This window comes from Lipophrys pholis (assembly GCF_963383615.2).
Source record: "Lipophrys pholis genome assembly, chromosome: 14".
NCBI lineage: Eukaryota > Metazoa > Chordata > Actinopteri > Blenniiformes > Blenniidae > Lipophrys > Lipophrys pholis.
The window spans coordinates 5,861,096-5,878,399 of NC_137633.1; the positions used below are offsets into that span (position 1 = coordinate 5,861,096).

The 17,304-nt window shown below is 43.0% G+C and overlaps 1 protein-coding gene across 2 annotated transcripts in view; it reads right to left on the bottom strand.

Moving 5' to 3' along the window:
• Nucleotides 1-1,278: 1,278 nt before the first annotated feature.
• babam2 (BRISC and BRCA1 A complex member 2) overlaps nt 1,279-17,304 on the bottom strand; it is an 81,692-nt gene continuing 65,666 nt past the window's right edge. For both annotated transcript variants that reach the window (XM_080480071.1, XM_080480072.1), the window contains 5 exons: nt 9,749-9,848; nt 3,599-3,669; nt 3,393-3,475; nt 3,150-3,303; nt 1,279-2,183 (listed from right to left, as the gene is read on the bottom strand). In XM_080480071.1, coding sequence (XP_080336197.1) covers nt 2,120-2,183; nt 3,150-3,303; nt 3,393-3,475; nt 3,599-3,669; nt 9,749-9,848 — 472 coding nt within the window. In that variant the 3' untranslated portion in view covers nt 1,279-2,119. The remainder of the gene's footprint in view (nt 2,184-3,149; nt 3,304-3,392; nt 3,476-3,598; nt 3,670-9,748; nt 9,849-17,304) is intronic.

Below are 17,304 nucleotides of genomic sequence, written 5' to 3' on the forward strand. Positions count from 1 at the left end.
TCCAGAGTTGTCCCGGGCCGCCGTGAGAGGCCCCCCCCGACGGTTCAAGGTCGCTCTGTACTCCTGCTCGCTACCTCCAGGGCGCCGAGTCGTTAACGTCTTCGTCAAGTTCAACTTGTTCAAGATGCTACCCATCATCCCGCTACCCCCTCCTTTGAACTCTCACCATCTCATCCCCACCCTCACAAAATCCCTTGCAGCTCTCCAAAATAAGAGCAGCTCGTCCTGCGGCTGACAACGTAGACGTTTTGGAAAAGGTTAGCGCAAGAAACATGGAGCAGGGCAGGGGGGATAAAGACAAAAAGAATCTTGCTTTTTTTTTTTTAAAAAAAGATTATTTTTTTTTATGAAGAGCCTTGATGCTATTAAATGCCCCAGATACATTCACCCTATAGTTCTCAATTAGACTTGACAGTTGCTGCATTGCAGACAATAAATATAGCAAAGGGCTGCGCCTCGGGCCAGGAAGGACCCCTAACTCTGACCCTCATATTTAATGATGAAAACAAGCAGGCGCACACTCTGTGCCTCGCTAAGCACACACGTGTGCGCACACACACGATCAGACACACACACACACACACACACACACAACTCTGCCGCCCCGTTACACAAGCACAGAATCTGTGTGATTTGGAAATGAGCGAGAGACACAAGGTTTCGATAAATCGGTTTTTCACAGTTCAAAGCTTAAGTTTGTCCTCGCTAAACATTTTCATCATCTCGCAGCTATTTTTAACTGAATTAACTCCTCTGATATTCCAATTCACGTCACGATAAAAGTCTTTAGATGAGCGTGGAAATGACTGATTGATTGCGCGCTCTTTGTTTTGGGGCCATGGCCTGAGAAGTTAGTCAACATAATGTGAAATACTGCAATCTGATAATATGAACAATAATAATGAATTGTATGCAACACATTGTAGTCGTTATGCAAAATTTATCGACATATTCGTCACAAATACTCGTTAAAGTTTTAATTTAAAGGTTATGATGGCGTTATTTTACAGGTCTGGCCCACTCAAGATGAAATTGGGTTGTATGTAGCCCCGGAACTAAAATATGTTTTCGCGCAATGGAGTAAATAAAGTATGGCTTTTATTAAAAAAAACAAAAAAACTAACGAACACATCCTTTGTATTTTGAGCTTTTAATTAGCACAAGTTACATTTTGTAACTGTAATTGTTTAGATAGTTGTGTGAGGTGTTTAGCTAAACCATATCCGTAAAAAAGGTGAGATGATAGAGTGTAATACACACATTTAAAAAATACACCTTGAGTGATAAAGAAACATTTATTTGATGAGCAAAGAAAAGACACGAGTGTGAGGGAAAGACATTCTTTTTTACAAGAAATTGTGTCCGAACACCATTAGTCAGTAAAGTCCAGGACTGTCAACGTGTCAGCAAAAGACTTGACATGGATTAAAAGAAACAACACACAGCATCTTAAACAATGGAAAGGCGAGTCACAGATCACAGTTAACATCCACAGCGGGGCCAAACTCGACAATCACGTGCCTGACGGAGGCAAACAAAGCGTAAACAACTACATTTTGCATCGTCCCACCGGCTCCCGGTGATTCGCAAGTATACAAATGTGTGTTTACATCACGGGATGTCGGGAGCGGAGTGTTGTCGTGAGTCCAGACTTGCGGGTTCGCGTCTTTGAAGTCAGAGAAACATTGGCACAACACAACGAGTCGAGAGTATTTACTGCGAGTTCAAAGACAAACGGTTCAGTGCAGGCTGTCACTTTAGGATCCTGTCAGCGTTTGGAGGTTCTGTACAGAATGAAAGGCTGTGATGGTTAGAGTTAATCTTTTTTCTTTTCATGTTACTGCTGCCCGGACGTCTAAAAACTGAAGAAACTGTTGCTTCTCTCTGCTGAACTTACTGACTCACCATCTCAGGGTCAAATAGCGTGGGATTCACAGGGTTTGTCCAATCAACGCACTGCCATTCTCACCGTACGGCTGCGGCACGGTGTGTGTTTCACAAATGGAAGTGTGCAGGCCTGGGTATACTGCTACACAGTGACATGCACACGCTCACACACTCACTCACATACACATTCCCCGCAGGCTACCCTCCAGGCATGTCATTTAGCGAGAGAGTACTAGAGCTTCCCGTTGGCGAAGGCTCCCTCATGGAACTGTGGGATGAAGCTCTTGAAGTATGCCCTGAGAGAGAGAGAGAGAGAGAGAGGGGGGTGGGGGGGGGGGGGGGGGGGGGGGGGTGCAGGGTCGAGGGGTAGGTGGTGGATGGCGGGGAGATACAGCGAATAAAACATCAAAATGTGACAGCAATGGGTGTTTCGACTGCTTCAAAGTGTCCGGCAGACTCGCGGGGTCAGTCCCGGCCTCGCCATGTATCAAAGCGCACATGAAAGGCCGAGCCTGTTTACGTCCAGCAAACGCATGGCGACGTCCAGCAAACGCATGGCCCGCCGCATGTTAAAACCCCCGCCGAGGGAAACCCACGGAGACGACGGGCCACGAGCGCCGCAATTCAAAGCGGCGAAGTAAACAACGTCGCCGGCATTTTTACATCATCAGGCCGGGCCTGAATGCTGAGTCTCTCCGCTGCTGAAGTTACACGAGAGGGATGAAGACTCTGGTGTTCTTGTGAAATGCCACGAGCCAACGGAGATTACCACTGGTGAGTCTGTTAAGGTGCGCTCGCCGGCTGTCAGCTCTTTTGTGGCTCAGTCCGATTTACCGATGCAGTTGGTAAGAGGAAAGATGATCTGGATTCTGGAAATCAGCAGCAGAGACCAACTCACGAGGAGACGACGCCTCTTATTGAGCTCTTGTTGGTTTAAGGCTGCTGTTGCTTCACACGTGCTGCATGGTTAATGTTGACACTATTTACAGCATGATATATTTCTCACAGAGTTAAGTGAGATAGTAACTGGTAAGACAACAGAGGCAGAGATGCAATCAAAAAAAGGAAAACAGGCCTAAAACTCTAAGTATTAAGACGCTTTTCTGGATTTTAATGAAAGGTGTTGATGCTTTAGAGTTATCTACTGTTGGAAACAAGATCGACTTAAAGATTTGATTTTGAAGAGTCACTACATCAACACAATTATTTTACCAAGCTGTAAGTTTTTTTTTTTTTCTTTTAATGAAAGGAGTGTCACATACTTGGCTCTCTTTGCCATCTCGTTGCCGTCCCAGCGCGGGCTGTACGGATACGACTTCTGCACCTGCGAGTAGAGCTGCCCGCTGTTGGTGAAGTGGTACACGGACTGGAAGGTGAGGGTGGGCTGGTCCCGGGGGAAGTACAGCGGGAGATCCACTGCGAGGTGACGGGGGAAAAGGAAAAGTCAAGTCGGCGACAAAGCGGCGCCGCGTTGTGATGGAGCGAAACCGGGGGGACTTTCTCACCGTGCACGAGGAAGCAGAACTCCTTCCACATGAGCAGCAGGGTGAGCTTCGTGAATCCCACGGCGTCGTACTCTACCACGCCCCTGCGAAACACGGTGGCAGAAAGATTTGAATAACTCTCCACACGTATTTATAATTATTATCCTGATATTAAAAACACTTATAAGTAAATTAATGACAGCGAAACTCCACGAGAGCCAACTCACATCCCAAAGTGGCTGAGAAAGGCGGCGATGTACTCCCTCCTCTTGTGATAGCCTTGGATGACGTACTGCACCTGGGTGAAGCACAGTGACGGGTGAAGTGGGGACGTTTACAACCTCGTCCCGACACTCTGAACGAACACTGGAGACGATTGTTGAGATGTTTCCGGAGGGAAAAAAGAATCTGAGAGCTGCTGAAACGACGCAAATATCTTGTTAATATACAGATCTTCAGTTCGGTGACTTTACGGATCATGGCTGGTGCAATCGGACACCGTCTTTCACCTTCATTGATCAACAAGTTTTAGATGTTTTTTTTTTTCTACCTGTTTTATTGACAATTAACCTGATCGTTTTTCAGCATTTTTAAATGCGCCGCAGCAATCAAATTCAAAACACGATGCTACTTTTCAAAACATATTAAAATCCGTCACCGTAACCGTGTGCAGGAAACAGATTCCAGTCCTTTTTTTTTTTTTTTTTTTTATGCTCAGAGCCATAATCCGGACAGTTTAAAGGATGAATAAACAGAGCTCATATCTGTAAGAAAGGATGATCTGAGCTTGTGCTCGTTCAGTGCAACAATAACGGGATGGTGTCATGTCACATTGCCTCTGCGGTGCCTATTAAGAGCCGATGACTGATTGTTTGATTATTCGTTCCAGCTCCGGCAGTCAGAAGTATGTAGTAAAAGTGTGCGGTTCATCCCGGGACAGGATGCATCATGATGGGTGCTGAAGATGGCATCGCCTTTTCCCAGTGCGGCAGCATATTTCTGATTACTCATCAGCCGTGTATGAATGACGGCATTTTTGTGAAAGAGGGAAAAGTAGTAATCTCCGACGCGCACGGTCGTGTGTACGACGGGTCTCGTCTCTGCGAGAACTCTTTAAAACGCAGACACGCATTGTGACTCAGACTCCTGTTCAATTATGTTTACATGGAACAGTGGAGGCGGCTATTTCGCTTTCTCAAACGCGCCAAGGCCGCGCACTCAATAGGCTGTTTATTTAGTTGGACTGTGTGTGTGTGTGTGTGTGTGTGTGTGTGTGGTGTGGTGTGTGTGTGCACGCGTGTCTGTTTAAAAGGAACTGTGGATCACTGAGCTTTCACACCCCTACTGAGGAAGGATTTCCTGCCCCCGCTGTCAGTTCGAACTGCAGCCAAGCGCCCTCCTATTGGCTGCCTGGCGGTTGGTGTGATGCAAGACAGGTGATCTCGTTCTGCAGGTATTCAAAACCTGCCCACGCCCATGAGCCCTTCCTCCCTCCCTCCTCCGCCCGCGCATCCGCTCATTGTGTTTGTGCATGTGTCTGTGAGCGGCGTGATGCAATCACACCGGAAGTGCAGCGCAATTAAGAAATCTCTCTCTCTCTCTCTCTCTCTCTCTCTCTCTCTCTCTCTCTCTCTCTCTCTCTCTCTCTCTCTCTCTCTCTCTCTCTCTCTCTCTCTCTCTCTCTCTCTCTCTCTCTCTCTCTCTCTCTCTCATACGCGTTCACACCACCCCCGTTTTTCACAATATAAAGTGTGGCTGCTCTGATATGTGAATACAGATTGATCAGAGAAGTCAAATTTCTATACAATGTGCCATAAAGCAAACACCATAAAAATGAATTACAGACACGTTCAGACACTAATGTTTACTTCTAATTAGGCGTCATTAAAGCCACTTTAATGACGACATGAAAACTGACATGAAATCAGGAAAAGAGACATATATGTGAAATACTTGTTTTGAGTTTTCTGTCCAATGACTTGTTGCTAAAAAATGCACCTGGTTGTTCCCTTGTTTCACCACCGTGATGAAGTCTCATAAACTAATAAGGGAGGACATCAACATTTCTCAATGCCTGGATTCTTCACTGGAAAAATCTTTGAGGAAATTGTATAAAGAGGCCCATATGCTTTTGCAGAAACACACCAGTTCCTACTGTAAAGCATGGTGGTGGCAGCATCATGCAAAGACCCCCCACCCTCCAAAAATAAAACCTGAGTTTAAGGCGTTTGCTGTCACAAGAATAAATCAGTGTAAAGTTAAAATCAGGAATAGCAGCAGCACAAGTAAAGTATGTCAGAAGTTTTTACAGCTTTTATCCAGCTCCCTTGTTGTTGCGGGAGAAGCAAGCTAATGTGCCCTTCTCCTGACTGTTACTATTAAATCTAAATTTTTGTCCTCCAAAAACATCAGAGGGAACCTATCATGCTCTTCCGAATTCCTCTCATTTCATTTCAAGAGAAGACTCATGCTCGGTTCATATCAGACTTGCAACGAGCTAACATCAGCTCGTCCCAAATCTCTGCTCGTCAGTTTCTGCAGGAGCAGCAGACTCCAAGATGATGAGGCTGGTGTCAAATTATGAATCCCACGCTGCCTATACGCTGGCTGAGTGCTGTTCAGAAAGACTTCATGGCAGACGTCCAATTGGTACCGAGGGGGCTCGCTGCAGACGTTTGGTGAACCGGGCTGCGGCACATTTTCTTTTGGAAGCCATGAAACGTCCCTTTAAGGAGTTCGAGCGCAGGAAAACATGCTTCAAAAGGAACATAATATTTCCTCTTCGACGGAGTTGTGTCAGTGCAGTCAGGCGTCTCATCACCAGACGACGACTATTGTTTTTGTTGACGGTGCTTCTCCTCCCACTGAGTACTTCACAGGGGGAGTGAAGATGCTACGAGGCTGCCAGCAGTGACATTACGATCGCTATATCGGCAGTCAGCAATTTCGATGTTGCAAGAGGATTGATTATTTTAATAATAGTATATCTGAATGGGGGACTGCGATTAACGTCAAGCTGTTGCTAAAACCTGCGCTCCCAAAATAGATTAAACGCAGGTCTGAATGACGGGTAAAGGGACAACCGAAGCAGAAGAATTAATAACTGTCGGAGTTGGATATCATTCATTACGGTAACGTCACTATTTATGGCAATAACACGATGGTAACTTAATTTAGTAACATAGTTACCTTTGTCATACGTAAACAGTGTCTCTGCTGTATTTACAGTGACTATTTCACTGAACTCCTGTTTTCCTGAGGAAGCACATTTCATTAATACCTAATTAACACAGATCCCCATTAGCCTTAGCCACAATCCACAGTACCTGTGATGCCTTAGAGGCCTAAAATAAACATTAACGTATCTCTATGCAAATTGTGTGTGTGTGTTGTTAGTTTTAGTCCGCAATCTATTTCTTTCAAGGACCCCTAACATTTAGATTATTGAGCAGTAACCTCAAAGTAACTAAACTGGCGTCATAAATGCCCCATTAGACCGTCGTGTGTTGCAATAGTAATCCTGCTCTGCAATGCTCCAGACAAGTTTGGTGTTTACACAGCAGCGTTGCATGACAGGCCACGAGATGGATTTTTGGAATGAATTTCCATCGTATTTTAATAATAGCTGCGTGTTTTGCTTTTTATCGCTTTCATAGTCTTTCACCAACTAGTATTCCTCATCAAAACATTACACTGAACAAAGGGAAAATACCACTCCTGACCTCCAAATTCTGGGAAAACAACATAAATACAGCTTTGACATCCTACTGGATGGATAATTTATACCCCCAAAAATATTTTCAGTAAACAAAAAGTGACGATTAATAATAAAATACCAACGTTCAGTTGTAGTGATTTATTCAATTAGCTGATTTTGACATGTGATTTTTGCGAGGCGCCATGTGCAACCGTCACCATTCCAACTGCTGTTCAGTCACAGCTGAGGTATGTGGCAGTATAGCCGTGTCAATACAATCCTAGCATCTGGAATAAGTGGGAGGAAACAACCGATGGTGTTAAAAGAACAAAATGACTGCACAGCTGGTCGTCGCCTGGATGGTGAGAATCGTTGAGATGTTAGAACAATGCTTTTTTTTTTTATTTTATACGTTTGAGCTGTCACTTTTTTTTTCGTATTATTTTTAAAGAAATCTCAAAAAAAAAAACAACATTTGGAGATGTACAGCTCTCTCAGCTTCCTCTAAGGCTTTGATCAAACTTTTATGCAGTCTTGAGTCCAGAAAGCAAAATTGTTTACCACTGCCAGTATTTGTTTGTATTTAACGTGTCTTTTTTTGAGAAACCGGTCTGAAAATGTGGAATATTCTAATATTCTAGGGTTTAATATTGAGCTCCAGTTGTATTGCAGAGTCCTCTCAGGTCTGTGCAATGAACGCTGACTTATTGCCCATAATGAAAAGACCACAAGCCAGCGGCAGGTGTTGGAACTCATCGTTATCGAGTCACTTAAAGGCTTCATGCAACCAGGAAACATCGGAGATATTCAGCAACGTTTAGCAAAGCACTGTGTGTATCCGGGTCCCATTGCTGCAAGTAAAAAACAAGTTTTCATGTGCTTCAATGTCTTTATTCTGAAGATTTATTCTTAAAAGTGATGTTCCAAACATGAGCCTTGTAAAGGAAGTCTCATCTTATATTCACAGCAATATGGTACGTCTGGTGAGCAACTGTCATTGCTTCTTTTTGGTTGCAGTTAAGCTGAGTGACACAACAATCTTAAGGCTCAATAATCATTTACGCTCTATGGGCGCATGAAAACATAAAACATAAAACATGTAAACATCACTGACTTTATACGTCTATGTGTCTAATCGACTGGAATCATTTGGCAATCAATTCACCTGAGGATACCGGAGTAGAGTACAGGATTTTTCTTTAGATTGGAAGCAGCGCTCGAGGCGGTGGTGGTGTGCGAGGTCGTTCAAAACCTCGCTCTTTGAATAAATTGGCCATTTGTTATTGGCTTCTAGTCTCACCACTGCCCCCACTGGTTCCTTGTGGTGCTGCTCCGCTGATTTGCATCCACAAGCTTCCATATGTGGATGAAATAGAAACGTTCGTGGTTATGCAACGTTGACTACAAACAAGACTTTAAACCCGCCGAGAATACTTTTATTGATTGAGACGCAGCATGAGGCCAATCCCAAGCCAGTTCTGCTTCACATCTCACCCTTCCCATTGCTTGTGTCTGTTTACCTTATTCAGTTAATGTGTTAACTTTAACCTGCCCAGCCCGAGCAACGAAGCATGACAACATTCCTGTTCTACTGTGATGATCGTTGTCGGTTTGATGTTATGTCAGGGATTATGAAGGAATAGTTTTCATTTCATTTTCAAACAATGGAAAGGTAAAGCGTGACTATAAAATTTTCCATTGTGATTAATCTCCTCCATATAATGTTTAACCTTTTTATGCTTTAGCAAGATAAATGTCTAAGTTATAGTGTCAGAACAGTTTGTTTTATATCGTGACAACGTGTTACCATGTTGGGATACAAATCCACTTTTTAGATGTTTGCACCACTGGTAAGATTTTTGTGCTAAATTATAGTTACTCAAACCACAGACTTTTACGACCATCTCATTTAAAAATTACACAAAAAAAAGTAACAGCAACCTTTGATTGGGCCGTATTCTGCACTGGCTCTCTAAAACAAGACGCCCCTCCCTCCTTGAGTCGCTTTCCCTTTTTATCTGCAACCGATGCTGCCTGTCATCGTGCCTTTCCCAGCCCGGGCGGCGGCGGCCCTTCGCTGCTCGGCGGAGAAGCAGGGGAGCGGCTCTGACACCGCCAGAAGCCGAGCGCCCGAGAGACACGGAGGTCAATCAGGGACACGAGTGCTCCAGAAGCTCAAAGCACGCTGGTCACATTCCAGGTGAAAAAGGAAGGGAAAGGAGGGCGTTTGCAGATTATGGGTAGCCTTGTATATATGTGTGTGTTTTTCTGTGTTGGGGGGGGGGGGGGGTAGGGGGGTTGGTGTTCGCCTGGAGCGAAATTGCATTACATCGTGTCCGCGGCGCACATCTACTTGTCAACCTGCGGAGGCCAAGGAGCACTCAGACAGCCTATGGAGGTTGGCCAGCACGCCCACGTTGGCAGATGCCAGACACACGTGCATGGCTGCGTGCGCGCGCTCACGCACACACCTTGACAAAACACATCCCACTGCTGCAAAGCTTCCAAATACGCCATAAATTATTCATGGACGTGCGTCGCACACAAACACGGGAGAGTATGGAATCTTAAAAAAAACAAAAAAAAATAAACACTAAAGCATTAGGGGAGTTCCAAATTGTGTGAAGTAAATACAAACACACATGTAAAGAGCAGGAACACAGGAAGGAAATGATAATACCTTGTTAGTGAGGAGCTGACACACTTGAGGGACGTAATCAATTAGGCATCCTCCGCTGGGAAAGGCTGGGATGTGAAGTGCTGAGGAGTCTCCCAGGGCGCTGGTTGGAGAGAACGACAAGCAATCAGCCGGGAACTTCTCAACGTAATCAGCCGTTAAACAACTGAGATGAGTAAATTAAAAACCAAAGAAAGGATGAAATGTGCATTGTACAACATTATGCCAGATGGTGAACTCTAACCCCATTCGAAAACAAAATGTTCTTGAAGGTTACAGCAGGAACTTCTATTCAAACTTACCCATCAGTGGTTAAATGGGGAAATCAGGGCAGTGGATGTGTATGCCAAGTCTGTTTAAAGCAAATTTAACCATATAATCTTCAACTATAAAAACTGATTTTGGAAAATAAATATCAGGTGAAACACAGACTTATGTTAATTCTGAAGTAGTTTTACTAACTTAGATCAGAGAAGACTGAGTTTCATTGATGAATTGCTGCTAATGCTGAACTGTTCCAAGTCACTGGTTGTACATTGTAATTATTGTAATGACAGTTAACCCGTTTCCGAGACATTCCCACTCTGAGAAGGAAACAAAGAGTAGAAAAACTTGTTTATAGACTTGTCAATTCTTTTTAAACATTATAATCAAGATGGGTTGTTAAAGACACAACTGTTTTCCGTTTTATGCGGGCTTTCACAAAAGTTGCTGTGTACCTGAAATTAATGAATCAATTGTTCGACCATTATTTTGACAAGCTTCAAGTTGAATCCCACAGCCCAGCACCATTATACATGAACGCATGCTTGTTAAATCGGGAAATCTGCTCTCCAGTGACTAACCGAGAGGAGTAGTCATTCCTTTTTTCTTCTTCTTCTTTTCCCTGATGTGGGGGCAACAACAGAGGGAATACCCTGAGGATGGGTTAAAGGTCTCAAGAAACTGCTTATTGGCTTTTAATGCTCATTTTAAGACACAACTGGGGAGGAGGAGGGGGGGCTATCTTCTGCTGTGTTCTATTTTTATTTAATTCTTCATTACAGCTGAGCAGACACAGGACATTTAGTGATGCTTTTGAAAAAGCGAAGTGGCCGTTTACCACGTTAGGCATGGATGACGAACATAAACGATGTACAACACGTGATGTCAAATGTCAAAGATCATGTATATACTGAGAGGAAACCCTCCAGGCTCCTTCTTTAGATCATCACGATGTCTTATGATACAAAAATAGTGAACACGTTAAAGTGAAAAAGTGATTTACAGATCATAGGTACGAGCCCACCTACTCGATCACATCATCCATCTGCAATGAGCACTGTTCCCGTCATGGAGTGTGAGAATAATATTTTCCACATTTTGTCATAGTTAAAAGAGCAAATGTAAAAAGAAAAAAAAAAAAAAAAAAAAAAACCTCCTGAGGATTGCACAAGGCTGTAAATTCCCATTCCAGCGAAGGAGGCTGTGGGAGTAACGGAGGAGGAAGGTGGAGAACCTCATGATGCTGTCAAGACCGGGAACCACAAAGGTTTATGGGAAGAAGAATGACTTAACAGAGTTGATAATAAGGTCAACGATGACTGGACAACACTGAGGTGTGTTCAGAAAAACGAGAAAAAAAAAAAAAAAGGCGTTGTCATGCTAAAAACAGCCGTTGGAGTCACAGCTGGGAGTGTTTACCTTCACTCTGCAGTTACCAAATTTAGCTGACGATAACAATTATACCCTTCTACAAAGATTACGACATATTAGCAGCTTCTGCTGATCAGATACTGGGCAGAATATTAATCAGGACCTCTATTCACAGAGAAGCGATGCGTGCCATGAAGCCGTTTCCATTGTCAGTCTTTCTTTTTCTTTTCTTTTTTTTCTCGAGAACTCCAAAGCCGCCATTTACAGTAGGCTTTGTGCACATAATTAGCATTAGCCTGCGCGTTCTTGCTGTGCACCAACAAATGGTCGATTGAAAATGGCTTACAGCGACGGGGAGAGGAGCCTTTGAAAATGGGAATCTAAAACGATGCCCATCTACCCACCCACAGGTCTAAGAATAGCTCCATATCATTCAGATGGAAATGCGGACAGAGGCACAAACTCGATGGCGGAGTGATCGTCGTTCATTTGTGTCAACGCTCCACATCTGAACCGCTGCGGTGCATTTTAGACTTCAGCAGATCTGATTGGAAAACCGATGAGGCATTGGCCTCCAGCAATCCCTACCTTCCTTTCTTCTTCCATCATGTTTGAAATGTTTGACAAATAATGGAGCTGAAAAGTCAACAATCCTTTAATTGAAGATGATTTGGGGTTTTAACCATGAGTAATAAAAACTCAGCATTTACCCTGGTAACTTCCAAACAAACGCGGCTTTTGCCAACCCAGTTATTGATCACTTTCTTTGCGGCGTTTTGTCAAACGGTGGAGTGATTGTTAGTCATGTGGTAATTAGCTGACCAATGGATTAACTTCCCTTGGCAGCGATGCAGCATTCAACTGACCAATGGATAAAGAAGTCACTGATTAGTTAGTTAAAACTGAAATTCTTTTTTTAAATAAATTATATGGCTTTCAGTAAACCAGTGAGATAACATCATTGATTTGGTTGACCAATGCAGCAACTAGAATTATCAGCATTCTACCCTTTGATTCTAATCATTGATTACTCATGCAGCATTTGGTCGACCCCTGTACAATGTTAAATGTGGATTTTGAAAAAAAAAAAAAAAAAAAAAAACAAAGCAACAAAAAGTCATTATTTCCTCTCCATTTCTAATAAATGTCTGATCTAGATAATCATATAACTTGTGTAGCAATAAATCATATAAGATGATATTTAAGTTTCCGACATAGTACTTCTTTATGATGGATGTGGAATCTTGAAGAAAACGAACCCCCCCCCCCCCCCCCCGCCCCCCAAAAAATATATCAAAGCACGACAACAAGAAGCTTATTTCTTTCTGACAAAACTTTTCCAGAGGCACACTCTAAACAAACTGCTCACAGACAGAGTGGTAATACTCTCCATGACTAGTGGAATGACCTTCATGTGTGATATCGGTGGAGATCCCCCAGTGGGCTGAGAGAACACTGACCGAAGTGATATGATGTAAGTGTGGGGTTTAACGTGATTGAAAACAGTGAGTATATTTCACATCAGAGCTGTGTCTACATACACATACGTATGGTGATATATAAGTGCAACATATCTGGAGGGCCGCTCATTTTGTTGATATCGAGGACGCGTTGAGGCCTGCAGAGTTTTGAAGCCCTTTCATATGAGCTTCCTGTGGGTGCGCTCAGAATCGACTCATAATGGTGTTTTACTTTCCAAGTGGCACCCTGAAGAGTCCCCGCTTCTGTCTTCAGTGGTGACACCACTCTTAACACTACCCCCGCGCACGCACGCACACGCATGCACGCACGCACACACACACACACACACACACACACACACACACACAGGAGTCATCATGTAGACACGCTGCCTCACACAAACCCTCTGAGCAATGCAACCTACTGTATGTCATATTTACAGTCTACTGTATACATGCATGCATGTAAACATGCAGACACTCATGCCGTACAGTGACGGGACTGCCTCTGACTTCATCAACCGGAGAGATTATCCTCTGTGACTCAGGTGGATGGTGACGAAGCAGTTTGTTTGTGTGTGGTTGTGCGTGTGTGTGAGTGTGTGAGTGTGCGTGTGTGTGTGTGAACGAGATAAAAAGAGAGGGTGTGCGTGGCGGAGCAGTGACAGCGTGAGAGCAGATAAAGGCTCAACTTGGAAAGAGGGCAGCCGTGATTCATTATCAAAGTGAAAGATAAGGCCGAGAAGGACTGTTTGGAGATTCTGATGCAGTTTCAAAGCAGCAACATTTCCATTTTGATTGCCTTCTTCATTTTCTAAAGCCTGGAGGGACCTTAGAGGCCCCACACGAGTCCGCTCGTAGACAGTTTGGGCTAAATAAGGTCCCATTCTTGCGAGAGGCACGTTTGGCCCATAGCCATAGCAGTGCATGACCTTTCTCCTGTGATGTGGCCATCTTGGCGCAACAGTGGTGAAATTACTCAGACGCTCTATTCGTCATTCATTTGGATAAAATCTTTTTAATGAAGATATAAGGTACAAATAGTAACAGTTAAAACACAAAAGCTTGAGATGACACTAACAGCTGGTAAACACACACACACATATTTAAAATAGGTCCAAGCCATCACAGAATAGTACGACTGCCGAGAAAGAAGTGACATTATATTACACGAAACATGTCAATGCTGTTTACCTTTATCTATACATGTATTACTTGTGGTGGTCCGGCTTTATCTGCTTTGTGTGATTCCCAATGATGAATTCCTGCATAGGTATGAGTCACAAATTTTTATATGAACAAGAAGAGACGAATGTTTGTCAAATTCAATCATTTTACACACAAAAAAACCCAAACCTCGCAATCAAATCAAATCTGTCAAAATAACAGGTACTAAGTGTTTATGTTGAGGAGGCTCTACCCCAGTAACAGAGCTCTCGTTTCCTGCAGACTTACAGCAATACACACAGGGCGCAAGTCCTCAAGGAGGAAGTGAGTAAAAGTGTCTGTGGCAATGCCTTTCACTGTCAAGTGGGTTTGCTGGGTTAGTGGTGGATTCTTTTTTTTATCAGACTGACAATATCTGAGTGTGACAAGATGTTCAGAAAACCTTGAAAAATATCTGATCGAAATGCAAAGATTTTTCAAAGGCTTTAAAACACCTCGACAGACCCCGGAGAAGGGACACACACAAACTATACACCCACTCAGGCACACACACACACACACAGATATTCTCACACACATCAGCAAGCAAGGGAGGCGTGCACATACACATACACACACACACACACACACACCCAGGCACCTAAAGGCAAATGCAGATACACAAACATTAGTGCACTGCAGCCTAAAACTGTCTCTCTGTGTTGATTTTTCTGGGCTCCTAAATCTGGTTTGGGGGCAGAGACGGTGCCCACTCGATTCTTTTATGCAATGCAGCAGGTTTTCTGGGGGAAGGAGAGATGTATCCAACTCATCTCATGGGCACGGCACAATCAGGTAAACGAGAAGGAAAAAGTGAAAATGAAAAGAGCGACGAGTCTGGTTATAAAACGATCCGCGAGCGAGACACACACACACATACACATACACCCCCCAAAAAATTGGGCGAAATATAAAGGCTTTGGCAGAGGCTCGGCTTTAGATGAAGGTCCTAAATCAAAGAGTGGTGGAACTCGGAAACCTGTCAAAATCTATACATAGATCTTTCTAATGCAGGTAAAAGCCTGACAAGTCATGCCAATGAGTGCTTTGCAGCTAAACATAGCTCGAAGTGGTGTTTCCTGGAGGCAAACAGTCACATCATGTATGGCTATGGATTGCTTTGAGTCTGCTGGTTGCTCCATTTTGTAGCAGCTCATCCAAAAAAAACCTCGTTATCTTCACAGATCACTTCACTTTTTTTGAACAGGAAATATTTTTAGTGTTTTTTTGTTTAAAAAAGTTCTGTAAATATTGCATTTTTTTTTTAAATGTTTGAATGGGACATATCGTGTCTGCTTTGTGGTTTTTAATTCACCACTCATAAAATCAAGGTCCTCAACAGAACGGACTGGTTCATCTTTCATCTCATTCTGGCACATTCCCAGGCTCATTTAAGTTTCACCTCCGTCTGATACTACTTGTTATTTCACTTCTGTGTCAATGAGCCTCACCCTACCTAGTGCTTACCTCTGATTGGCCAGCCTTCTGACAGAATCTATTTGTGCATCACTGACACAGCAAAAATGTTGCTGTAAATTAACATCAGCCTCATTTTCCCACTGACTTCTGTTATTGACGTTTTAAGGAGAATTTTTTTTAATGTCTGTACAAAAACAAGTAACCATGATCGACTACATCAGAATCCATCCAAACATCATTTACACTGCTTTGTCCACTTCATGTTTGCTGAGTAGATGAGGTGATCCAAATTGATTATGAGTGAAGGCAGGATCCACCCGGAGGAGATCGCCACAACTTCGCCGTCCAAACACAGAGAGACAGAGCGTCACGCTCATTCACGTGCAATTTAATCCACAAATGCACAGGCAGAACATGCAAATGCCACATAAATAACTGATATTAACAGGTTTCTCTGCATAAATCTGTACTTCCGTGAGCAAAGTAGTAGTCCTGTTAGGTCCTTTCTGTTTCACTTGGGAATACTTTTTGATCAATCATAATTAATGAGGGGCAAATTGACAGTTACCTGTAGACAAACAATAATTTAAACAACTTGTCTTCCACCAGGCAGCCTCATTGGTGTTTCATTCATTTATATTTTATAGTTAATCTCTTATCTAACAAACTCAAATTGTTCATTTTATATACTGACCCACTTGTGTGGAACTGACCTGCAATGTAAGAAAATAATGTAAAATCTAAATGTTTGACATTTCACAAACTGGGAAAATATAGAATGAGAATGAAATTAAGAAGAAAAGATTTTCTTTTCTATAACAAAAATTGTGCTACCTTTTCTTACTTGTTATTGTTGAGTCTTAATCCTGAGTTAACTAACATATTAGATGGTTCTCTAATTCTCTAGGTGAGTTATAACTTTCAAATTTGCTGACAGGAATCTGCAAACGTTTTAGTCCAACTTTTTATATCATATGAGCTCTTTATAAAGAATGTCATAACAAACAAGGAAATGGTTTAGAAAACCTCAATATTCACAATGCGAGGAACATCGTACCAAGTGAAGTTGACCCATCGATCCACAATGACCACGTTAATTAACAATCACTGATCTTCAAACCTTTCGAAGTACAAAGCCTCCATCCACTGCTGCGTACTACTGGATAATGTGAAGTAAAATAAGTGCTGCCTGAAGCCACAGAAGGATAACTGTAATCTGTTTGATGCCTGGCGTGAAAAGAAATCCACGGGGACGGATGCACTTGATCTGCATCTTGTAAAAATCTTGATCCAATGGCCACTCGTATCTTTAATTTGCCTGCGTATTCGAGCCAACAAGGATCCAAGTGACTGCGGCGCTGCCCTTTCTCATTACCATCCAGTTTCACTGGGATACACAGTTTCACTTGAATCCTACTTTTATTTTCTAAGGTCTTATCATACCATGACCCCCACTGCAACACAAGTCATTACAGATGTGATTTGGCTTGACAACGAATCCAAGAACGCCCCCAAAGCTAACATTTTCTTTCTTTTTGTGGGCTCTCTAAACGTCTACATGTATTTAACACCTAACAGCTAGTTTAAATGAGTATGGGAGGAAAGAAGCCCAGCAGACACGCAGCGTAACGCCATGCCTTTCACTATGTATTTTCTCCTTGGCGTCCTGTAAAGCATTATATAACAAACGAACACTGAATCTTAAGCAGGTGCATTTCAAAGCCTTTAGAATAGGAGTGTAATCAATAATATCTACAGAGAAAGCAGCAAATAGGAGTTGATGGAAACATCTGCACACACTGTACGGTACCGGGGAAACCGTGGGAGTGCGTTAGAGCG